The following is a 26400-nucleotide window of genomic DNA, read 5'->3' as shown; positions in this document are numbered from 1 at the left end:
TTATAGAAATAATAACTGGAAATCGATTCGTATGCATATGCTTCATGTGGAGAAGAATCCTTTAGCTAGACTTTCACCTATATCTCGTACAAGACCTAATTCGTTTGCTGCAATTTACTTTATTTTTGTTAAAATTCGTCCAAAAATCCCCTCAGTTCTTATTTTGTGTTAGTCTAGCTTAGTTTTCAGTTTTTAAGTTTAATTTGTGTTGATTAGCATCCCCCATAATCCCCGGCCTAGAACGATCCCTACTTGCTCATACTACAATCATCTAAATTATAGGGTTTAATTTGTGTGTTGGTTTATAACACATAAGGTTTCTCATGTTCCAAATACGTTTTAAACTACTAACACGTGAATCGTCTTCTCAAAGTCCAAACATTTTTGGATGTACGTGTAATTTTCAAAATATGATGTCTTTGGTCTTGGTCCTATACTCCTGTCATGCGATGGATTACAATGTTCTCCGGTATTTTAACTGTTATGGCTCGGCAGTGCCTTCTGCTACCCTCATTTTGTATTCTTGTATGGCTTAGTTTTGTTAGTCTCTACTTGCTGGGTTATGTTTTCCCTACTTGAGGTAACATTGTTGTACTTTTCCCCTTGTTGGTCTTGCTATAATGAATTCAATTTATCGACCAAAAAATAGAGCCTATTTAGAGAGCTTGTCTTGGTAACTAACTCAAAATAGAAATTCATCAAAAAAGAAAACTGAAAAGAATAATTTGAAGTTGGAACTTTCTTTTAGGATCGAAAGAAAATACATAACTGTTAAATAGAAAGCGCACACATAATTCTCAAATAAAAAACACATACATTGGCTTTTCTTTACAAGTTTGTTAGAAAGGAGCAAATTCGAATCTAACTAAAGATAACATAAGAATTCAAAACAAAGTTTTTTGGTTCCTATCAAATATTCCCCGTCCAAAAGTAGAAATGAATAACTCAACAAGCAATGGAAATTGCATCCATATGAACGAGGTAACTGGAACACTGGCAAGCAGCATGCTTGGAACAACAGTCGATGATTTCCCATCAAGTATAATGTAAATGGCACAAGAAAAGGCAATCATCATGGTGACAATAGATAAAAAGAGGGTGAAAAGGCCTGCTATCATTTTTGTTGGCAAGAATTTGTGAAAATCTTCTTCAAAATAACGTGATGTGAGAATTCCCAAAAACATGATAACCAAAGTTGTACAAGAAAAGTGCAAGATTGCATCTGATACTATAAATGTTGTGAATACCTTTTTAGTTAAGAATGTAGGAAGACCTGTCTTTTCATCATTTCCACCAGGAACTGTGAATGCTACATCAAACATTATGGTGACAATAAGAGCATCTACAACTGTACAAGAAGTTGATGTTTCCTTCATTGATTTTTCTGCCTCTCTCCCCAATTCTTTGTGATTCTCCGTAAATACTTTTCGTGGTGTCTTATTATCTTTGTTTACAGATTCACAATCCTTGGGATCTACTATGCTCTCCACCTCCTGCATTTTTGTTGACAAAATTGTTTATGGATGTGACTCTGAAATCTTTATCTCTTCATATAAATCCTTCAACTTTTGACATTTGAGACACCACATAACCCAAAATCATTAGTTAAGCATGTAGGATGATAGTATAGTACGTAGTTAAATAATAATGTTTTCCTTTTAATTTCAATTTTTTTCCCATAATGCTTGTGTATGTCGACAAACTTTTTGTTTTTATTTTTAATTTATAAAGAGAATAATTTTTGCGTTCTCTATTTTTTTCTTTGAAATTGAATAAATAGAATAACAAAAATATGTGAAGGAGTAAGAGAAAATGAGAGTAAAGTTATAGCCACAAAAATATATATAAACAACATATAGTCTAAGTTTTTCATAAATATAAGCATATATAGATAAATAATTACCTTGAACCATTGTAGTTCTCTCTTCATTTGCAAAGCTGCACCTTGAATGTGATCAATTTGTGACAATGGGGTAATTTTGGTTACTGTATGTAGCAGATTATTGCCAAAATAATCTCTCCACCCCTCTTTCCTGTATTTCATCAGATGGATCAAGGCCAATTATATTTTCTTTTTTACGTAACTAATCATATATAAAATTATAAACTTTGTGGTGACGGCATTCAGTTGCAATTTGCAACAAGGTTTGGCCTTTTTCGTTCTTAACGTCATCTACAGGATATGAGGAATCTATAAAAAAATGAGTAATATACTCCACATGCCCTCATTCTATTGCCACGCGCAGTGCTTCGTTCAATTTCTTTCTTTTAAAATATCTCATACCTTGTGCTCTCATTGCTTTACACATGAAAGGTAAAAACTGCTTGACCCGCTTATGCATCAATTTCATCTGATATATATGATTGATTCCTAGGTTCATTAAAAGTAAATACAAAGTTACAACCATTTTAATATAATATTGACTATTAATAAAACAATCATAAAAATTGGATTTGGATCCTCGTCGGATCCCTTCCTTGGGGATCCTAGGGATCAACGAATACGGATTGTTGATCAAAAATCGTGTGGCCACAATTTTTTCCTTTTTTATATTTTTCACGCAAAACGATGTTATTTTTTTTAAATATAAAAAGCATTTAATTGGAACCGCACGATTTTTTATCAACGGTTTATGTTCGTTGATCCCTAGGATCCCCAAGGAGAGGATACTGCAAGGATCTAAATCCATAAAAATTAATGATAGGAATGTGTATGTGGCCTACCCAAAAGTGTTTGGAGATTCGTCACTAGTCCTCGGAATAAACTCATTCCTGCATTATAAGTCAATTTTGTCATACCCACCTATGTGTATTACTTTGCTTTTTTTTATATTTTATTTTCTTACAAAAATGTTACTTTTATCATATTTGTTGTATCATATTTTTACTATCTTTTTAATTAAGGTGAGACACACTTGAATCAATGGACCTACATTTATTAGAGAAATGTACCAGAGTTTTAAATGTGCAGGGCCGATATATAAACTAACTAAAGAGACAAAAAAAGCTCCAACATTTTAACCATCTAAAAAAAAACAATCATAAACTTGTGTTTTATGGAAGATAAAAATTCATATTATGAAAAAAAAAAAAATCATCTTTTAGGCACCAAACATATAATCCATAGTCATTGAAACTTCAAACTTAATTAATTTTTTAACAATGCAAAGGCAAAAAATTATAAGAATTTAAATTCATCTGACCAGTTTTATTGGATTTCCCCGAAAGGACTAAGTTCATCTTACCAATTCAAAATCCTGAAGCAAGTAAAAATTGGAAAACGATTTTTTATTTGGTTTTCCTGTGCGGTGGTGCCCCAACTTGTTGTTGGATTTTTACCATAAGCTACGGATATATATATATATATATACAGAGAGCTTAAGGGGAGGGATCCCCATTTTTTGAAAAAAATGGGGATTAGGTGTGGGGCCCACTTCACATCTAATTTCAACGATCCGAACCGTCTATTTTGTTAGTCTCGATTCATAGATCGTCCTTGCAAAAATTCAATTCAATCCGAAATCATTTGCCTATTTAATTATCAATATCAAATTTCATATTTTCTTATATATCAAAGTATTCATTTATTTCCTTGAATCCAATTAGATGTCTTAAACATTTCCAATTTAGCTAATATTTTGCAAGGATGATCTATGAATCGAGACTAATAAAATAGAAGGTTCGGATCGTTGAAATTAGATGTGAAGTGGGCCCCACACCTAATCCCTTTTTTTTCAAAAAATGGGGATCCCTCCCCTTAAGCTCTCTGTATGTGTGTGTATATATATATATATAATTAGAGAAAATTAGATTTTCATTTCTCTTTTTTTCTATTCCATTGATTGAAACCTTATTTCTTTGTAATTTTTTTTATCAAGATCCTTTGATTTTAATGAATGTCATTATTTCAATATACAACATAATTACTTTAAATTTCTAAAATATTCATTTAGTGTTAGAAAAATTACATATGGTATATCTATATTTTATGGCTAAACTTTGTATCATATATTTATATTTTTAGTTTATACCCACTTTTAATTTGCAACCTTTTTTTTTTTTAAATTTGTACTATTTTGTTTTTAGTTTTAATTTGTACCCATGTATTAATTTCTTTTTGTTCTCATATTTTTTAAAATTCATTTTTTTTAATCTTTTATTTGTACCGTAACTTATTTATAATGTACCCATTCTTTTTTATTAATGTACCACTTTGTTATATGTAAAATGTACCAATTCTTTTTGTAAAATGTACTCCTTTTTTGTAAGATTTTATATGTAAAATGTACCAATTTTTTTTTGACACAAAGGATACATTCTTTTGTCATTTATTATTTCATATTGTGACATAGTTTTTAACTCTTTATTCAATCAAAGTGTTTGAATTTTTTTATTGTAGCCGTTTCTATAGTATTATAATGAGAGATTTTAAATTTATAGGATTATAAATCTCATAAAATATCAAACAATTAATGTCAAACCTATAGAAATATAAATATTAATAGTAATATAATGAGGTGTACAAAGTCAAAGAACTTTGATCAAACTTTGAATATCATTAAGGTTTTAGTTAAAGAGTATTAAGGACTAGGGACTGCATCCAAAATACTTTTTTATTTAATTTAATTTATTTTATTATGTTCCTCAATTCCTGCCTTTTTTAACCTTTAAAATTATATTGGCGGAATCACTTAGTACTAAAATTTAGTGATATTACTCTTCACTTGTAATTGAGAGGTCTTAGGTTTGATCCTCGTCAAATGCGAATTCGAATCAAATTATTATGGCTACCCATTGTAAGGTTTAGCCACTACCCTACCCCTTAGAGCATCTCCAAGAGAAACTGTAAAACCATTAAAACTCTATTTTAAAGAGTGAAATATGAAAAAATCATCTCTAAGAGACTCTATAAAGGACTCTATATAATAGCAAAGTCAACAGTTGCCTTTTAAATTTATACTCACTGTTTATATGCTAAATGTTAAAATAAAATCACTGAAAACCCTTCAAACTCAATTTTCTTTACATAAAATCCACCATAAACTATTTTACTAAAGAAAACCCGATGACTAGATTCCCCGTAAACAAATTACCTAAATGAGATTGTGTCATATTTAACATTTTTCGGGTTTCCCAAATTACCCTCAATTAAGTCATTATAGCATTTCATGTTGATATCGAAATTAAAATTGAGAGTTTCTTTACTTGCTTGTAACGTGTACAATGGCTTCCAAATTGTAACTGATGTAGAATAAGTTCAAAAAGTTTTTGGACTCATTTGAAAATGCTTTTAAAATGACTGAAAGCACTTTCGGTGATATTATTTTTTGGGTTCCAAAAGCACTTTAGAAAAAGCACCAAATATATGCTTCTTGCAGGAAGCACTTAGAGTGCTTTTCCAAGATCCACTTGGATTTTTACTAAATATTGGTTTCAAAAATATTTTCACCAAAAACACTTCTAGTCATTTTAAAAGCATTTTCAAATTAATGTACTGTATTGATTTAATAAAAACTATGCTTTTGTTTTCTTTAAAACAAAAAGGGTAAAAATTGATGTGTCTAGTAAATGACTCCAAACAACTTGGGCTTTGTATCAAGCCTGAATTTTTGAAGCTCACTCTGGCTCGATCGGCTTGTATCATAAGCAAGCCAATAAATCAAGCCTGAGCAGCATAATATTTTGTTTGGCTCGACTTATTTATGACCCTAAATAGGAACTACGGAATAAAGATGTTCATATATTTTTGTAGTAGCATTATGGAACAATTTACCGTGGCATTAACAAAAACCAAATTGGATTGTGGAGATGTAAAATACCTAAGGAAATGAGGTGCCTTTGATTCTCATTTTGGTCTGAGAGACGCCTTGATCACTTTGGTCGCTTTCATGTTTTTCAACTTTTATATGATTATCCTTGTTGATGTGAGGAAGACGTTTTATGTGTATACCTATCAAGATAAAGAACACAAGCCAAATCATTAATCAAGTAAATACTCTTTTGAAGCAAGTTTTTATTTTTTTATGTTTTTATTTTTTTATTTTTTTTAAATGTTAGTATCTCATGTTAATTGTTATCAAATCATTGTTTTGTTCTATACACATAAATGACTAAATGACAATCAATTTGATTCATTATGATCACCTTCAGTTTTTCGAACATTTACACGAGTATCATTAATGGGAGGAAGAGGTTTTATGCATATACAAACTAGCAACGGTGTTTAAGGAGAAAGATGAACACAAAATAAAAAACATACGATAACGATAAAGATGAACACAAGTCAAAGTTTGAATGGGAAAGTGGAAGTTATTAAGAGACTAGTTCGACTCCTAAAAATTAAGGAATTCGTTCAACTAGTAATCAACAATTCATAATCTTAGGGGTATATTGTCATGAAAATAAAAATATGACGACGTGTAATCCTAGAAATTGAATCAATTTCAGTAAATGGACTAATCTTAATAGTGACTCACAAAATTGGACTTTTATCTTTAAAAAAAAATATATCTATTTATATATATAAAGGAAGAGCCCGTGAAGCTTTCCAAAATGCAAAAAATGTCCATTTGTTTCCTTCATAATCAAAACCCAAAAAATTCAAAAAAATAAGGACAAACTGGTAAAAAACCATATCTCAACAAAAAACTGGTAAAGAACACGCATAATGGAAGGAAACTGCAGTCTCACTCAGATCCAACCGCACCAGCATAAATACAAAGCAGTTTTCTTCCCACTAATTCACTCAGATCCAACAGCACCAGCAACTTTCATGTAAGCTCCGATCTTCCTCTCACTTTATCTCAGTTACCCATTAGTTGTTCATCTGGATCTTGCTTCGATTAAGCTAGTTGTGACTGAAACTGTCGCCTTCATTGCCATCTTCTCCAGGTACCCAACTTCCCAATTTTAAAAACTAGGGTTCATTTTTGGGTTTTTTTTTCTGTCGTTAATTTGGGAATGTATCTTACGCAATGGGTGAGATTGTGTGTGTTAAAAGCGATTGGGCATCTATAGAGCCACGGAAAATCCCCAACTCCAGTTGTGATTTGTCACTCTTTTCATTTTCTTTGTTCCTTGCAGATTCGTGAAAAGGATTGGGACTACAGAGTCGAAGCTCTGAAAAATTCGGTGGATCACAAAAAGGGAGTAGCAGAGTAATTGATCATGGTCTTTTTCCTTCTTCATTTACATGGTTGCACTGCTCGAAAATTTTCTCATTTGTTGCTTGGACTTTTGATTAGCATATTTTTTTTATACATATTTTGTAATGGGTAGTTGGTGGAAGGACGTTGGTCCCCCTTTTGTTTCTATGAGTATTACATTGGATTGGATTGTATTGCACTTGGTTTGATGTTGTTTAGGTCGGCAATGCAGGGATAGAAGAAACAAAGAGGTCTAGATACACGGAAGGAAGAAACCGCCATTCTTCTTCAAATTTGGATCACAAGAAGTGAGCAGCAGAGTAATTGATCATGGTCCTTTATCTTCTTCATTTACATGGTTGTTATTCAATTTTCCCATTTCATTGTTATTGTTTTTCAGTTCTTACTCTTCTTGGAGATGACATCTACTTCAAGTCCCAAGTCCCTCTTCACAAGATCCCAGTACGTTTCTTTTCACCTCCACTTCTCCATTACCCTTTCGAATTTCTCCTTCTTTTTTTTTTTTGTGATTTTGTTCCTGGGTTTGATTCTTTAGTTTGATTTTACTGCTGGATTTTTGTTCTTTTGGGTTTAGTCTCACCTTTTTATAAAACCCAATTGTAAGATAGTTCCTATGTTTGTGCATAGTTTTGTATTTTCAATTGTGTTATGTCATGGGTTTGTATCAAGTTTGTGAATTTTGATGTGGGTTTTTTCTAATTTGCTCAATTGTGAGTTGAGGTTCTGCATGTGGAGTTTCTTATGAATGTACCCTTTTTGAGCTGTAAAGCTACATGATTAATCAATTTTAGGTGTGTTGATAAGTAGGTTAGCCATTAAGTAATCACGAAACTTCTAAGTACCGAAGTGTGGTATCATTTTCACTTGCCTTATCTATCTCATATGTAGATGTGGCATCTTCTTTGGAAGTACTTTTCCTCCATCCAAGGGTGGTATCTTTAACCAATGAAGATGCACAAGGTAATGTATCAATTTCACTTGAAGCTTACTTGTAGTTTCGGGCTTGGTCAAGTGTGATACAAACCCTATAGTAGGAGTCCCCCAAGTCGCCGAGCTAGGAGATTTGCCGAAGGAGGTAACAGACAAGGTAAGCAATCAGACTTCCAAGCACGCAACCTGGATCAGAGGTTCGACTTCGGCTTCCGGTTGATTGTTCTCCTTCTCCTTGTGTCGTAAACAACAACAAGGATAAGGAGAAGCAAATGGAGAAGAGATGATATGAGATACTTTTTCTTTTGAAGAAGTAATTTTTCACAGGCTTATTCTTGAACTGGGCTGGAGGGTTTTCTGGTTTCCTCCAGAGTATAAGGCCGACTCAAGAATTTGAGGGTCAAAACAAGTCCATCAAATCTAAAGTACGTTCGACCCTGATGATATGGGATACTTTTGCTGTTGACAAAGTAGTGGATGTATCGGCACGTGTTCTGTTACACTTGTCTCCACATGCTTCCTTGTATCCTTATCACTTGCCATATCTATTCCTCAAGTAGATGTGGTATCTTCTCTGAAAGCATAAGATGTTGAAGATGAGTACTCGAGAGCAATGCCAGGTAAGTAATCAGGCAAGGGGTTCCAAGCAGTCAGTTCCTGACTGGAAGCTTGATTCCAAGTGTTGACTGATTGCTCTTTTTCTCATTGTCTTGCAGGTAAGAACAAGGCCAAAGGAAAAGACATGGAAAAAGCATGATATGGGATACTCTTGCTTTTAACCCTAATGATATGAGATACTCTTGCTCTGGTGTGGCTTGTTTGCAGAGGTATTATTGGGAGGAAAAGAAGCTGAGTATTTCGAGAAACTCTGCTGAGAGTGCCCTCTCGGATATGAAGAAAAGTTCAACATTTTTTTTTAATTTGCAGGTTTGCCTGGCTGTGGAGGATGAAAGTCGACATATATAGGAGTTTCCATAACAACAATTTGTAGTGCTATTCCTTTACCCTTCTTGGTCATAGCAATATAGTGGGAGCTGCAAGCTTCACGTGTTTTAACTTTGTCAGAGCACTTTGAAAAAGTGGTCTGTGGTATCTGGAAAGCTGATGTTGCGTGTGAAGATTACAGACAAGCTTTATCCAAGGAAATCTGGCTCTCGATGTTCGGAGAGTGGTGCCTCTTCGGTTTTCGAACAAGCAATCCTGTTGGGGATTTGGCTCTCGAGATTCAGAGAACGGTGACTCTTCGATTTTTGAGAAAGCAATCCTGTTGGGAGTCTGACTTTTGAGATTCGAATAGTAGTGTCTTTTCAATTTTTGAGAAAGTAATCCTGTTGGGAGTTTGGCTCTCGAGATTCGGAGGGCGGTGCCTCTTCGATTTTTGAGCAAGCAATCTTGTTGGAAGTGTTTTCCCGAATGTGAGTAAAAGTTGGGCATTTTTGCCAATCATCCTTGCCACGGAGCACGGAGGTTGACACACATTGGGACTTTCTAGTTATCAAGCAGTGGTGCTGTTCCTTTACCCTTGTAGGTAATAGTAAAGTAGCTAGACCTTCAAAATTTATGTGTCTAAACTTTGTCAGAGATCTTTGACAAAGTTATCTATGGTACCCGAGGAGCTGATGTTGCGTGTGGAAAGTGGTGCCTCTTTGGAATCCGGAGACTGATGCCTCTTCGATTTTTGAACCAACGATCATGTTGCCCTTTCTTTTATAAGGGCACCAATTGTGTGCAAGAAGTACATTAAGAGAGTTATTGCTTGTAGGAATTTTCCCCTTACTTCAGAGATTTATTGCACCTCATTTCTCCTTCATCATTTCTAAGAATGTCTGGCCCATCCGACCGTCGTTTTGACTTGAACTTTGGTGAAGAGGCAGCCATGCCTTCTCAAGACAACATATGGCGCCCATCCTTCTTATCCCCTACTAGTCCTCTTACCATTGGGGACTTTGTGATGGAGAATGATATAACCGCTACGGTGGTGGCTAGGAACCTTTTCACTCCCAAAGATAACAGACTACTTTCCAAACGGTCTGATGAGTTAGTTGTTAAGGATTCTCTGGCTCTCAGTGTTCAGTGTGCAGGTTCTATATCTAATATGGCCCATCGCCTATTTTCTCGAACCCGCCAAGTTGAATCATTGGCGGTTAAAGTGATAAGTCTCAAACAGGAGATCAGATGGCTCAAACATGAGAATAAACAGTTGCACAAGCTCGCACATAACTATGCTACAAACATGAAGAGGAAGCTCGACCAGCTGCAGGAATCTGATGGTCAGATTTTACTTGATCATAAGAGGTTTGTGGGTTTGTTCCAAAAGCATTTATTGCCTTCGTCTTCTGGGGTTGTACCGCGTAATGAAGCTCCAAATGATCAACCTTCGGTGCCTCCTCCTTCTGGGGTTCTGCCTAGTATTGAGGCTCCAAATAATCACCCTCTGGTGCCGCCTCTTTCTGGGTTTTGCCAACTGCTGAGACTTCTCCTGAGCAACCTTTGTGAATGTTCCCTCTTGTTTGTTTATTTTGATTCTTGTATATGTACATATTTGTAACTTATCAGAGATATCAATAAACAAGCTTTGCTTCATTTCAACGTATTGTGTTAAATACACCAAGGTTTTCTTCACTAAGTTCTTTGAATTTTTCCTTTTGTTGAATCTTGTATGTTGAAGCTTTGTGAGTGAAGCATGTAGGTTGAGGTAGTGCTTCCTTAATTTCCCGAGTGAGGAAAACTTATCGGTTGGAGACTTCAAAAAATCCAAGTCACTGAGTGGTTGTGAGACTGCCGAGTATCAAGGTGCAGTAGCATATGGTAGAAGTCCCCCAAGTTTCCGGTCGAGGGAGTTAACGAATGAGGTATTTCCTTTCTAAGTGGTAGCCCAAAACTCCTTATTCATATGTATTTGTTATGAAAGTTGTTAGACCCAAAGAAGAGGAGGCCTAGGCATTTTTTTTTTTTTGAAATTTTTTTTTCGAATTTTCAAATTTCCGAATTTTTGAAATTTCGAATTTCTGAAAAAAAAAAATATATATATATATATATATAATTTTTTTTTAAAGCTTTGTAGGTGAAGCTTTGTTGGGTACCATGAAATGATTTTGCTTCACACTATCTTGATCAAGATAGTGTGAACTTGTAGGTGAAGCTTTTGTGTTGAAGCTTTCTAGGTGAAGCTTTTATGGGTGAAGCTTTTGTGGTGGGTGAAGCTTTTATGGGTGAAGCTTTTTGTGGTGGGTGAAGCTTTTATGGGTGAAGCTTTTGTGGTGGGGGAAGCTTTTGTGGGTGAAGCTTTTATGGTGTGGAAAGCTTTTGTGGGTGAAGCTTTTGTGGGTGAAGCTTTTATGGTGTGGAAAGCTTTTATGGTGTGGAAAGCTTTTGTGGGTGAAGCTTTTGTTGGTGAAGCTTTTATGGGTGAAGCTTTTGTAGGTGAAGCTTTTGTGGGTGAAGCTTTTGTAGGTGAAACTTTTGTAGGTGAAGCTTTGGAGTTGAAGCTTTGTATGTGAAGCTTTGGAGGTGAAGCTTTTGTTGGTGAAGTTTTTATGGGTGAAGCTTTGTAGGTGAAGCTTTGGAGTTGAAGCTTTTGTTGTGTACCATGAATTGATTTTGCTTCACACTATCTTGATCAAGATAGTGTGAAGCTTTTGAGAATTTGTAGTTGTCCTCCATTGATGAAGCTTTGTTGAATTTCCCTTGTTTTTTTTTTTTTTTTTTTTTGGGAAACTAGAAATTTGAAAATGTGGGAGAGACAACATATACAAATTTTGTTTCCACACTGTTGAGCGAGAGATTGTGATGTAAGCCACACCTTGTAGTAGTCGAAGGTTTGGATGAACCATATAAATTGAATTTGCTTCGAACATACTTGAATTTGCTTCGAAGGTTTGAGAATTGTAGTTGTCTTCCATTGATGAAGCTTTTGTTGGCACCATAAATTGGTTTCGCTTCACACTATCTTGATCAAGAGTGTGTGAAGCTTTTGAGAATTGTGGTTGAACTCTTTTGATAAAGCTTTTGTTGGCACCATAAATTGGTATTGCTTCACACTGTCTTGATCAAGAGTGTGTGAAGCTTTTGATAATTGTGGTTGCTCTCCATTGATGAAGCTCTTGTTGACACCATAAATTGGTTTTGCTTCACACTGTCTTGATCAAGAGTGTGAAGCTTTTGAGAATTGTGGTTGAGCTCCTTTGATGAAACTCTTGTTGGCACCATAAATTGGTTTTGCTTCACACTGTCTTAATCAAGAGTGTGTGAAGCTTTTGAGAATTGTGGTTGCCCTCCATTGATGAAGCTCTTGTTGGCACCATAAATTGGTTTTGCTTCACACTGTCTTGATCAAGAGTGTGTGAAGCTTTTGAGAATTGTGGTTGAACTCCTTTGATGAAGCTCTTGTTGGCACCATAAATTGGTTTTGCTTCACACTGTCTTGATCAAGAGTGTGTGAAGCTTTTGAGAATTGTGGTTGCCCTCCATTGATGAAGCTCTTTTTGGCACCATAAATTGGTTTTGTTTCACACTGTCTTGATCAAGAGTGTGTGAAGCTTTCTACGAGTTGTAGTGTTTGCATTGTTACAGAGGGGAAATGTCTGAAGCAGATGCAAGAGGGCTGAATAACTTGATCTTCGTATGCCATGCACTGAAGTTGTTATTGGCTTGCAATAAGACTTTGTTGGTGACTATAACTCTTGTTGGGCATAAGTGCTCCCCTAGTTGAGTTGTCAAGCTTGAGGGTTTTTGATTATTTGTGAATGCTAGGAGTTCACATGTACAAGTTGTACCACTCGTCTTTTGGTAGGTGGAATGAATGGTGAGTTGCTTTCATCACTTGGTTGATGGTACGAAGGTGAGTTCCTTCATCACCTTTCATCACATTTCATCACTTGGTTGATGGTACGAAGGTGAGTTCCTTCATCACCTTTCATCACATTTCATCACTTGGTTGGTGGCACGATAATGAGTTCCTTCTTCACCTGGTTGGTGGCATGAATGACAAGCTGCCAAATGATATTAGAGTACGGGTTGTACATTTCATCACCTAGTTGGTGGCATGAAGGAGAGTACGGGTTGTACTTCATTTTTCACCTGCATGAGTGGCAAGTTGCCAAATGATATTAGAGTACTGGTTGTACATTTCAGCACCTGGTTGGTGGCATGAAGGAGAGTACGGGTTGTACATTTCATCACCTAGTTTGTGGCATGAAGATGAGTTCTTTCTTCACATGGTTGGTGGCATCAGTGGCAAGTTGTCAAAAAATATTAGAGTACGGGTTGTACATTTCATCACCTGATTGGTGGCATAAAGGAGAGTACAGGTTGCACATTTCATCACCTGGTTGGTGGCATGAAGATGAGTTCCTTCTTCACATTTCATCACCTGGTTGGTGAGAATAAGGGCAAGGTGTCGAGGCACATTGTAGCAAGTATTGAAGACACAAAGTATGTTGAACTCTTTTGAAGCACAGTTGGATTATGTATGGATGTGTTGGAATGTATGATGTTTATGTATGAATGTGTTGGAATGTATGATGTTTATGTATTAATGTGTTAGAATGTATAATGTTTATGTTGATTGATATGAGTGATGCTTATGAATGTTTTGCTATGCATGAAGGGATCCATGCTTTTGATATGTGAACCATGTTGGTTGTAACACTTAGTATCACATACTTTGTGTCAAAGTACACATGTTGAAGCCCTGAGTTGGAGTATAAGGGTAGGTCAGCGTAAACCAAGTGTTCCAGTGCTAAGAACATAAAAGACTCTGAAGAAGTTGTCTGAATTCCCTCTTCTTTAAATATTTGCCGAATGGCTTGTGTGACAAAAGATCTCAAGCGGTTGAGAGTCAAAACATTTGTAATATGTATGCCTTCTTATAATAGCATTTCCTTCAGTACCTAGTCCTCCACTTTGAAAGAGTGAGGCTTGGCCCTATAGTCATAATAGTCAACGGTACGTTCACCCCTGGTTATCTTGATACGAACTTTTATCCTTCTTGTTGTAATGGGCTTGCTAAGAGTAAAAATCATTCCTCTTACCAAGAGACAGATACGTTTGGTGACTTAATGAGTAGCTAAATGAGGCAGGAGATGATGCAATGGGTGTTTGAATGGCCAATATCTCATTACTTGGTAGAACTTGACTTCCACTTCCCATTTGTTGATAGGGGTTAACCATATGGGGGTTCCCTTGGTATGTCCTTACTTCGACGGAGGCGTGGTTGTAAGCCTGTGCCATCACCTCAGAGTAAGTCTTTCAAGTGTTGGCATTGATCATGTACTTGAAGAAACAATCACGTAGGCCTGCCGTGAAAGCCTTGAGGGCGGTCTTGTCATCTGCCTCAGCGCAGCGAGAATACTTATGGCTGAAGCGACCGACATACTCTCTAGTGACTCGTCCGGCTTCTGGCAAATAGTGTGCAAGTCATCGGTCTGGAAGATGTGTTGAGAGAGAGTCTCAGATGGAAGACGACAATACCAATTTAGAGCTCCGCCAGAGAGGGTGGAGGGGAAGAGAAGACATCGCTCTTCGTCGGTGTGCATTCGATATGCCATGGTGGACTCAAAGAGGTTAAGGTGTTCAATTGGGTCATTCCTTCCAGTATAGAGTTGTAAACCAAGCTTTTGTTCTATCTTCGCTTGAATGGGGTGTCGATGATCCTTCTTGTGAGAGGGCCAAGCCTGGGTTGGTTCCAGTCAGGTATCTCGGCCTGACTTTCGGCCTTCAACTTGTTTACTTCCTCAATGACTTGTAGGACAAGGGGGTCCTGAGTGGAGTCATGTACCACTTGAATTTTCTTTCATAAATCTCCATCGCCTTTTGGAAGTAAGAAAGTTTGAGCAAGGGTGTGTGGTTTTTTCTTGGACTCGCCGTACTGACTTCTAGGACGAGTCTGTCAGAATACCTCAGAGTCCCCTGTACCTTTATGTTCCTCTGGGACCTGTTGTTCCTTCCTTAGATTGGCAGCTGGCCTGGGTCATGGAAGGGGACCAAGTCTTTCAAAAACCCTTGGGTCATTGATCTTCGAGCATATGTGGAGGGGATTCTCTCGACGTTGCTTTAGGAAGTCTCGGCAGTCACGATAAATGGCTTTCGATCCTTCCAACCCTTCTGTAAGAATGTGTCTTCCTCCACTTCTTTTACTTCGGGTAAAAGCATCTGGGTTGAGAGAAGTCTCATGTTGATCAATGTTTTGATGATTAGCTCGCTCCTCATCAGGGATACCCATGTCGAAGGGAGGTGACCCTCTGTGTTGAGGGGTACCCAGATGATGATTGATGTCCACAAGGGCAACAAGCTTGCGTGTTTAAGTATGCCTAGTTTCGTGGAGCGTCTCAAAGAGCTTCTCATACTGCTCATGGAGGACATCATTTTTCATTGCTATCTTGTTGTTCTGAGCTTCTAGCTCATCAACTTTAGCTTGAAGAGTAACCCTCTTTCCTTCCTTCTTTCATTGCTTCACACTAGATGCAAGAGGGGTGTCATTTTGTGAGTTTGGCTTCTTTCGCTCCCCATGTTGGAGAGGGATGCCAGTCAAAAGAGAGTACAAATGGTGGAAACTAGCTTAGCAAAGCTGAAGAGAGTGGGAATAAGTGTCATTCCCACAGACGGCGCCAAATGTTGATGCACAAAATCAGTGAGGACTTTGGTACAACAGAAAGTGTTAAGTTTATGATTTTCGCTAGATTACTTCGGTCACTAGTGTGGATAAGTATGTAAATGGATAGAGACAGGGAAGCAAACACAAGATGTACGTGGTTCACCCAGATTGGCTACGTCCACGGAGTAGAGGAGTTCTCATAAATTGTGAAGGGTTTACACAAGTACATAGGTTCAAGCTCTCCTTTAGTGTGTACAAGTGAATGATCTAGTACATATGACATTTTTGCAATATTGTGAGAGAATGATCTCTATTTATAGAAGAGAGTTTCTAGTTTTATTCTGACATTGGCACGTATCGTGTTGTGATTGGCTTCTGATGTTGACACGTGTTATGATTGGCTTCTGATGTCGACACGTGTCGTGCTGTGATTGGCCTCCTGGTTGGAGGGAAACTCTTCTGGGTCCTTGACGGTATAACGTTGACCGATGCTCAGTAGTTTCGGGATTGGTCAAGTATGGTACAAACACATGTCAAGTTTAATAAAAGAAATTTAATAATGTTATTAAGGCTAATATATATATATATTTTTTTTGCTTTTGAAAAATGTACCTATGCTTTGGTACAATAATTTTTTGGTTAGTTTTGATGAACGTGCCCATACACACACACACACACACACACATACGTTCACAATATATTGGAGAGTATAATTCATCTTTAATATTTTTAATCCCATAAAATATGGGTTTTATTTAAAATCTCATTAATATAAATGACTACAAATTTTATTTTTAATTTAAAAATATAATAACCTACATAAAAATACATTATTACATTAATGTCAAGGACTTCGATCAAAAGTTAAAAACCACCAAGGTTTCAGTCAAATAACATTGGTAGTTAGGGACCACATCCAAAGTGTTTCTTAAAAATAAATACAAACTAATTAAGTCCGACGCCTTTAAACCATACCCTTCGGGCTTGCTCGCAGTCTGGTATATCCATTTGATTTATAGAAGAAAGAGGGGTGTGCGAATAAAAAAAAGTCGTGATATCTACACATATCTCTGTATGAATAGCACCACCCAAAAAAGAAACAATTCTCAAGGATTTGATCGACTTTAATGTATTTTGCAAGGTATGACCGTTATAATATTAAGCCAGTTATATTTATCTGTTCTAATTAGTTTTGTTCTCCCTCATTATATTAACAACGCAAACCGAGCTCCCTCCCATTTCTCGTGAAATTCAATAACTTTGCTCAAAGTTTTCAAGAAAAGTCAGAATACCTCGAAAACCAAAAACCCCATCTCTACTGTAAGTTGAATTAACTTTAGAAATTTATCAAGAAACATATTCAGGTCATTTGGTTCATCTCATGGCTCTTCATCTTGTGGTTGCAGTTTCGAAACCAAATCCTCATTCGACTTACACGGTTGCATTTTGGCACGCGGGGCCTGAGTTTTCTCCTTTGCAAGTGGGCTAAGATCTGACACATTTCCACTCAAAATTTTCACAACCTTGGTCATTAGCCGGGAGTGAATTCTCTCCTCTCTTTTTTTTCTTCACTTTCACTCCTTTCTTATTTGAACGGTCATGATTAAACCACGTCAACATCTTATATTAATTTTTTATAGAAAAAGAAAGACAAAATAGAGAATATTAGAGGAGAAGATAGAAGGGGATGGAAAGAGTTTGTCTTCTCGTTAAGGCATGAACATCAATTGACCTACCCAATCAAAACTCATGTAAACTATCATTCTACCTTTCTTTTCTTGGTTACATATGCATTTACTTAATACATTCACCGTCTAACGATTATATTTTATAGGTGCATATTAGATGATAAATGTACGTACCATAGTCAATCTCTTTTTTGACCAAACGTAAATAGAATGATGTATTTACTAATTAGGGTAAACTGTCATTTTCCCCATTAAACTATCACCATATTGTCAATTTACCCTCTAAACTATTTTTTTCAACCAATTTGCCCCCTGAACTATATATAATGTGCCAATTTCCACCTTACCGTCAAACTTTTAAACTTCCTTCCAAATTCTGTTAAAAAAATCAATTCTTTAATTTAAAAAAGAAGATCACTTTTAACTATTAAAGTAAAAAAATACTAAAACTTGAAAAGAAAATAAAAAGAGACCCTATTCTCCAGCCCACATTCCTTTAACCCAGCAATTCCATATCCTTCCTTGCCCGAACTCCACCCCCACCCAACCCGCCACCTTCATCACGATTCTCTCTCTCTTTCTCTCCCTCTCTAAAAAAATTGTAGGGTTAGCGGTAGATTTGAAGTCCATATTCGAGCAGCCCAAGGTGGAGGGGGCGACTAATGATTCAACTCCACCGTGCCGGTTCTGATTCTGCCATGCCACCACTGCTGATCCTTTGCACCTTAGAATCCACATCATTGATTCCACTCCAATCACTGGGAGTCTGGGAGGCCGTTCTCTCTCTCTCTCTCTCTCTATGAACCAATCCTCCATTTGCTATTTGCAAGGGTGTTTTTTCTCTCTATGAACCAATCCTCCGTTTGCTATTTGCAAGGGTGTTTTTTTTGGTTTTTTATTAATTTCTTTATTATTTTTTATTAATTACTATTTTGCGTTGGAAATGACAAAATCAATCTTATTTTTAACATCTAAATGGATGGAATTTAAAAAATTTAACAGTAAGGAGTACATTGGCCAATTTTTATAGTTCAGGGGGTAAATTGGCTAAAAAATAGTTTAGGGGGTAAATTGACAATGGAGTGATAGTTTAAGGGGGAAAATGACAGTTTACCCTACTAATTATTACATATTATGTCATGATAAACGTGATACACACAAGCAAATCACAAAGATATTTTTTACCAAATCAGTTCCCAAATCACCACCTGATTTATGGAAATCAGTCTTCATTTACATAACCAAATCAATAGGATTCGTTTTCCTTTTATGTTTTCTTTGTACAGAAAGTCGATCACCAAGCTTGTGGTTATATATACCAATCACTGATGTTCAATTGAAACCACAACTAATCAAGAACAATTACCCATAATCCTATGCTTCTCTTGCCTTCTCTACGTTATCTTTCATGTATTTACTCATATAACTAGTACAAGAGTAGGAAGACCTGTAGAAAATAGTCGGATCACACAATTTCTGCAGCCCACAAAACAACAAACACAACGTGACATGCTGGAAACCCCACCACACACTACATATACAACTCAAAAAGTTTCAAATGGTAAAAGCATGAGTTATTTCTTTGGTTGGTCTTCTTCTCTCACCAAACTTAGGACCCAAGATTGCTACAAGCAGCTCAGCTGGGGCCTCCAAGCTTTGCCGAAAGTTGAAACCACTTTGGCTAAGCAACCAACTCATCATTCATTTCTTTATTGCCGATTTGCCATTCTTATTCCAAAGCTGAATTTTTCTCAATTGGCTGGCTACCTATGACTAGAATGGCATTTCCCGAAATTTAGTCGAAAAACGGGAGCATTTAGCAGCGCAAAACAGAAAAAGTAAGGTATCAAAAGCTTCTTCCATACGAGCCATCATATAGATCATACCCTCATTTTCCTTATCGTTGCAGCAAAGTTTTTGTGTAGAAAGGAAACAATGATTTCGTTACGATCCAATACTTTTAGGTCATGCTGGACGCTAGCAAAGAAGTTTGGCTGCGCGAAGAGGGCGTGGAGGAGCTTCACCGATAAAGTGCAATCAAAACTCCACAAACTCAACATCCCCAGAGCAATCAAAACCACTGCCAGACACCTCCGTGCCTTGCAGAGCAAGTTTCATTTTCTTATCCCATCCAAACTCCGCGCTCTCACCAAACCTTCCTCTACCTTCCCTAGTAACCGATACTATAACCATCACTACGACACCCTTGACTCCCATGTCGGTTATGCGCTGGGAAGATCTGGCTACCAGTACCACAACAAGCTCCATCATAATAAGAATACGGAAGCCATACACATAGACGAGCTCTTTGAAGAGCCTGCTGCCGTCTGTGTGGACGCCAAGAAGGATCGACATTTTGGTGAGCAAGCAGAAACAAGCAAAGGGAAACAAGCGGTTGACGAGGAGGATGATGGGAAGGTTGTGAAAAGAGATAAGAAGAGTTTGTACAGCGTTGAAGATGCGTGGCAAGCAGTGGTTGCAAAGTCGCCTCAGCTGCGGGTAGTGGATGAAAGAGCGGAGGAGTTCATTCACAAGTTTAGGCAAGACATGAAGCTTCAGAAGGAGAAATCCCTTCTTGAGTTCCAGGAGATGTTGGCTCGCAGTTCATAATTCAACATAATTTATTTTATAACATTTGGTAGTTTTTTCTTTTTTTTTTCCAATACAAAATATGGGGGTGATTGAACAAGCTTGAAGGTTTGCTAGTTTTTTGTTTTCAGGGTGAAGAGATTGACGAATGAAGTGGTTTCTGCAGAAAGTGTGGAGATGCATACAAACAATTTAGGTTTTCTTCCTTTCAATTTTTTTTTATAAATATTTTCTGGGGGATATGTACATATAAATGCTTTATTGTGGATTGGTGAATTGGTCCAGAATATAAGATTAAAGATTATTGTTTTTGGATCTGAAATAATGAAAAGTTTAGTTGTGATCTATTTTACATTACTTGATCGTTACTTTGGACCTCTTCACCCTTGTGAGGGATAGTTGTAATCTATATAAAAAGTCCTAATGTTTGGACTAAAGCAATCTTATAATTTTTGAGAGGTTATTACCAAGTGAGCTAGATTTTTTTTTTTTTTTTAACTTAGTTACTTTTAATGAAAATTGCTTGAATACAAAGAATTATAAGTGGAGTACGTCAATTTTCAAGATATAACATTGGAAAATAACACACTCGGTCTTAAAATCTAGTGCTTGTGTGTATGCAGTACTCTCTTTAATGCTTCTCTGTAAACATGTTTGAGAAGCTCACCAGGAAAATGTCCATGCTTACGACGTATTATGTACTCGCAAGCTAAAAAAGAATGGTACCATCTCTATAAAGTAAAACATTGTTCCAAACATTTATAGCAAAATATTTTAGTTCATCTTAGACTTTTATTTGTGACATTACATATTTTTGTAGTTATTGACAATTATTACTACGATATAGAGGCAAGTTTCCTTAATATGGGACATAGAATAATTATAACTTATTACAATATAGAGTTTATTCCTATACATAATTGGCCTCAAGTTGAGACTGAAAATTTTTACGACTATAAAGAGGTTATTCCTTATCAAGTATTACTATAAAGAGGTTCTACTGTATTTGTATGGTTTTTGTTAGGTACACGATTTCTCACTTCCGTTTTCCCCTTTTATACTCCTCCCTTTTGTTTTTGTCCCTTGGTTCTACTTTGATAAAAGAAAGTTGTGTAGAGGGGAGAGCATTTCTCTTTTTTATATAAGCAAATATTGACGGAGGACGGAAACCGTACATAACCTCGGATGCTACAAGGCCCCTCCACATATTTGTATGCTAGTATCCTATTGAAACCGGTTTGTATGGATGGGTTGTATGTATGAGTTGTCATCCTCACTTTAGCTAAGTCATAGGCTAAAGTCACTTTTCATAGCTTGTCATTCACCTTACATCAACCTTTCCATAGCTTGTCATTCACCTTACATCAACCTCACTTTCCATAGCTTGTCATTCATCTTACATCAACCTTTCTTAGTTGCTTGTAAAAGCTTCTTTACTTGTAATTTGGTTTTTACTTTTCCACTTGTTAGGGCAGATTTTAGGGATTGTGTTTGTGCAGTTATCCTACAATCTATTGTAGCTTTCTTTTGGCTCTCTATAAGAGTTGTCTTCACTCTCTTGTAACATCCATAATGAAATATACAACAAATATTGAAACCAAAACTCAAAATGGTATCAGAGCAGGAACCATAGGGTTATGACTCTGTTCTTTTTTTTTTTACTTCTTCATTTGCTCATCATCAATAAAGATGGCAGAAGAAAATGTGTCTAGTGCCAACAGTGCCTCATCCTCCTCCCCAAACTTAACCCGAGGGGTTGAGAACAATCCAAATCAACGACTCTGCTCGGTGCTACTGAACGAGTTCAACTACCTTCCTTGGTCAAGAGATGTGTCACTTGCTCTAGGAGGAAAATCGAAGCTAGGGTTTATAAATGGAAGCTCTAAGCTCCCAGAATCCACTTCACCAACTTACGATGCATGGCATACTACTGATCAGCTGGTCATGTCCTGGTTACTTAACTCCATGGAGCCAAAACTGTCTGAGCTTTTCAGCTACTCAGAGTCTTCCCTTCTCCTATGGGAGTCTGTCAAAGACATGTATGGCAGCCAAAACAACTCAATTCACATCTTTCAACTGAAGAAGAGTGTGGCTAGTTTAAAGCAAGGTAATCACTTATTTATTCAACACCTTGGAAGTATTAAATCCATGTGGAATGAACTTGATATGTATCGTCCACACACGACTGATTCCGCTGTGCTATTGAAGAGGACTGGTGAAGATAAGGTTTTTCAACTCTTAGCAAGCTTGGGAGCGGAGTATGAAGACCTGCGTAGTCACTTGTTAATGACTCAAGAGTTGCCCTCCTTTACCACTGTGTGTCATGCAGTCCAGAGAGAAGAAACTCGACGAAGAGTGATGAACGTTGAGCCCAAATCCAACTCTGAAGCTAGGGTTTTCACGACAAATCACAAAGCAACTGGTGATAGGGTGCTTGGCAAGAAAGCAGACTGGAAATGTTCTTATTGTAACATGAAGGGACATTTGAGAGAAAAATGTTGAATTCTTCATCCGGAGTTAAAGCCTAAGTTTGATAGGGAAGGCAGGATGATCAAAGATGGGAAATGTGGAGTCACTCCAAAAGCATTTCATTTAGCTTGTTCCTCAACTGATGGGATGGCTAAATTCTCAACAAATCATGTGTCCTTGATCAACAAGTTTGCTGCTTTTCTTCAAAAGAAGCAAGGAAGCACTGAACCTGATGAAATGACACCTGAAAACCCTACTGCAATGCTAGGGAAATTTGCTGGATTCTTGGCTGACTCGGAGAACACATCGAAAGGCAATATTCCAGGTATTATCATTGCCATTTCCACTGCTTTTAATGCAAATGTTACACATGATTTTTGGATTATTGACTCTAGTGCCACTGATCATATAACTAATAAACCCTCTAGTCTCCACGATTTTCAAAGAACTATTGATTTAATTCATGTATCTGTTACAAATGGGAAAGGGGAACCTATTTTAGGGAAATGAAAGATTAGATTGCTAAGTGAGCATACTGATTGCACTGCTCTCTATGTACCTTCTTTTCCTTTTTAGCTATTGTCAATAGGAAAAATCACAAAAACCTTAGACTGTCTTGCCATATTTTCCCCTCACAATGTTGTGTTTTAGGACCGAGTTACTCAAAAGAAGATTGGAGAAGGGTTCTTCTTGAATGGACTTTACTATCTCTCAAAGGAGTCCAATTTTGTCAAAAAGCTCAGTGTTAACTTAAGTCAAGTTCAGGAACACCAACTCTGGCATCAACGCCTTGCCTATCCCTCAGAACATGTGATGACCAAGTTGTTTCCCTTTTTTTCTAAAAACACACTGGAGTGTGAAACTTGTCAAATGTCAAAAGCCACTAGACATCCTTTTGTTTCCTCTAATTCTATAACTAGTAAACTTTTCAGCTTGTTCACTCTGATATTTAGGGTCCTTCTAGTGTAGAATCCTTTGATGGGTATAGATATTATGTTACATTTATTGATGACTATTCTAGAGTAAGCTGGTTGTATCTTTTAAAACTTAAAAGTGATTTGTTTGATGCTTTTAATGACTTTCACAACCTAACCACCAATCAATTTTCATCTAAGTTATATATGTTAAGATCAGATAATGGTACCGAGTACATTTCCAATAACATGAGTAATTACTTGAGCAATCATGGCATTTTGCATCAAACTAGCTGTGTTGTTACACCACAATAAAATGGTGTGGCAGAGAGAAAGAATCGAGACTTATTGGAAAAGACTCGATCACTTATGATCCAAATGAATGTTCCAAAGAAATTTTGGTCTCAAGCTCTACTCACTGCCACGTACATCATTAATAGACTGCCAACTGAGGTGTTGAATACTAAATCTCCTTTTGAAGTCATGAAGGGCAGGCCTATAAGCTTGTCTCACTTCAGGACCTTTGATTGTACTTGTTATGTGCACATTCAAGCTCTCCATTGTGACAAACTCGACCCTCGAGCTGTCAAATGTGTGTTTATGGGATACGCCAGTTCTCAAAAGGGTTACAAAGTGTACAACCCTAACACGGGGAAGCTGGCAGCCTCTAGAGATGTGTGATTTGATGAATACATCTTATTTCCACAAAAGGTTAGAGACTAATGCTAATATGGAAGATCTTATGGACCTATTTCCACTACCTATTCCAGCAGAAATTCATGAAGTCACTCCTGCTCATATCAGTAATGATAATTCTCAACTCACTGAGAGTGTAACTGATGCAGTGCCAATCTTCTCTGAACCATCAGAAGCTCAATCAAATCAGCAAGCTATAAGTGCACCAAGAAGAAATCCTACACGAGATAGACATCCACCAGTGAGGTTACAAGAGTATGTTACTTACACTGCAAGGCATCCTATCTCTGTAGCCATTTCTTATCACAGATTCTCATCTTCTCATACTTCATTCCATAACAAAGTGTCCCACACTTCCGAACTAAGGAATTTTCATGAAGCCACATGCATGCCTGAGTGGCAAGATGCTAAGACTAAAGAGCTTCAAGCTTTGAATGATAACCAGACATGGAATGTGGTGGATCTTCCAAATGGAAAGAAGGTCGTGGGAAGTAGATGGATATATAAGACCAAATTCAACTCCAATGGAAGCATTGAAAACACAAGGCACGATTAGTAGCTCAAGGCTTTACTCAAACCTATGACATTGACTATAAGAAGACCTTTGCTCCTGTTGCCAAAATGAACACAGTGAGGGTATTGTTGTCTGTGGCAGTCAATAATGCATGGCCTTTATTCCAAATGGATGTGAAGAATGCATTTCTTCATGGGGATCTTAAAGAAGAAGTGTACATGAAGTTGCCTCCTGGTCATCCAAGAGAAAATGAACCCAACAAGGTCTGCAGACTTCGCAAAGCCATATATGGTTTCAAACAATCCCCTTGAGCTTGGTATTTGAAGTTTAGTTCAATCCTTGAAGCTGCAGGGTTCAAAAGGAGTCATGTTGACTCTTCTTTGTTTGTTCGAAGTAGTATTGCTGGCAAATTGGTTGTGCTTATATATGTTGACGACCTAATTATTACAGATGACAATACAAGTGAAATCAAGACGCTTAAGCAGTCACTTCACCAAAAATTTGCCATTAAAAACTTGTGGCCCTTGAAATACTTTCTTGGAATTGAGGTGGCTACCTCTTCAAAGGGATTGTTCTTGAATCAAAGAAAGTATGTTCTCGATCTTCTAGATGAAGCTAACATGATGGAATGTAAACCAGCTCGGACACCCCTAACTAGCAAACTTTAGTGGCATGAAAAAAGTGAACCTCTCTCGGACCCTAGTGTTTATCAGCGAATGGTTGGGAAACTTATTTATCTCACCATTACTAGGCCTGATATCTCATATTCAGTTAGCTTAGCCAGTCAGTTCATGCAATCTCCTACTCTAGTTCACTGGGAAATCGTCAAGAGAATACTTCGATATCTTAAGGGCTCAGTATGAAGGGGGGATAATTATGAAGAACAATGGATCAAATCACATCTTGGCCTACACAGATGCTGACTGGGCTAGAAATGCCCTTAATCGAAAATCGACAATAGGTTTTTGCACATTTGTTGGAGGGAACCTTGTCACTTAGAAGAGCAAGACAAATTGTTATTGCTCGATCTAGTGCTGAAGTTAAGTATAGGGCTATGGCAGCAACAACCTATGAACTCATATGGTTGAAAGGTCTTCTTTCCGAGCTCAGATTCACAAGCATGGCACCTATGTCCTTGTATTGTGATAACTAAGCTGCCATGCACATTGCCTCCAATCCAGTATTCCATGAAAGGACCAAACATATTGAAGTTGACTGCCATTATATTCGTGCTCAAGTTCAATCCAGGGTGATAGACATCGTGTTCACACGTAGCCACGATCAACTTGCTGATTTATTCACAAAAGCACTAGACTCTACTCAGTTTCAGCGTTTGTTGTGCAAGCTTCGATCAATCAATCCTCTTGATCCAACTTGAAGGGGTGTATTGAAACTGGTTTGTATGGATGGGTTGTATGTATGAGTTGTCATCCTCACTTTAGCTAAGTCATAGGCTAAAGTCACTTTCCATAGCTTGTCATTCACCTTACATCAACCTTTGCATAGCTTATCAATCACCTTACATCAACCTCATTTTCCATAGCTTGTCATTCACCTTACATCAACATTTCCATAGCTTGTCATTCATCTTACATCAACCTTTCTTAGTTGCTTGTAAAAGCTTCTTTACTTGTAATTTGGTTTTTGCTTTTCCACTTGTTAGGGCAGATTTTAGGGATTGTGTTTGTGTAGTTATCCTACAATCTATTGTAGCTTTCTTTTGGCTCTCTATAAGAGTTGCCTTCACTCTCTTGTAACATTCACAATGAAATATACAACAACTATTGAAACCAAAACTCAACATATCCCAATTTCCACAATCCATGGAGAAAGAGTAGAG

General features: G+C 37.0%; 1 protein-coding gene, 1 long non-coding RNA gene and 1 pseudogene across 2 annotated transcripts; 2 read left to right on the top strand and 1 right to left on the bottom strand.

Moving 5' to 3' along the window:
* Positions 1-867: 867 nt before the first annotated feature.
* On the bottom strand, positions 868-2770 carry LOC126608739 (uncharacterized; annotated as a pseudogene).
* A 3949-nt stretch (positions 2771-6719) lies between these two features.
* Positions 6720-7627, top strand: LOC126606719 (uncharacterized). Its single transcript, XR_007617342.1, has 3 exons — positions 6720-6891; positions 7378-7465; positions 7546-7627. It is a non-coding gene; the product is annotated as an uncharacterized LOC126606719 (long non-coding RNA).
* Positions 7628-19133: 11506 nt separating this feature from the next.
* On the top strand, positions 19134-20314 carry LOC126606565 (uncharacterized). The gene has a single exon (XM_050273966.1). It carries the CDS (start codon positions 19314-19316, stop codon positions 19986-19988), a length of 675 nt encoding a protein of 224 aa, XP_050129923.1. The 5' UTR covers positions 19134-19313; the 3' UTR covers positions 19989-20314.
* The last annotated feature ends 6086 nt before the right edge of the window (positions 20315-26400 follow it).

The sequence above is a fragment of the Malus sylvestris genome, chromosome 16 (genome assembly GCF_916048215.2).
Source record: "Malus sylvestris chromosome 16, drMalSylv7.2, whole genome shotgun sequence".
Classification (NCBI taxonomy): Eukaryota; Viridiplantae; Streptophyta; class Magnoliopsida; order Rosales; family Rosaceae; genus Malus; species Malus sylvestris.
The sequence above is the reverse complement of the archived record's forward strand: the minus strand, read 5'-3'. Positions and strand labels throughout refer to the sequence as shown.

What these genes read in the sequence shown, in the direction of transcription:
- LOC126606565 (XM_050273966.1), top strand. Translation starts at nt 19,314, where the DNA reads ATGATTTCGTTACGATCCAATACTTTTAGGTCATGCTGGACGCTAGCA.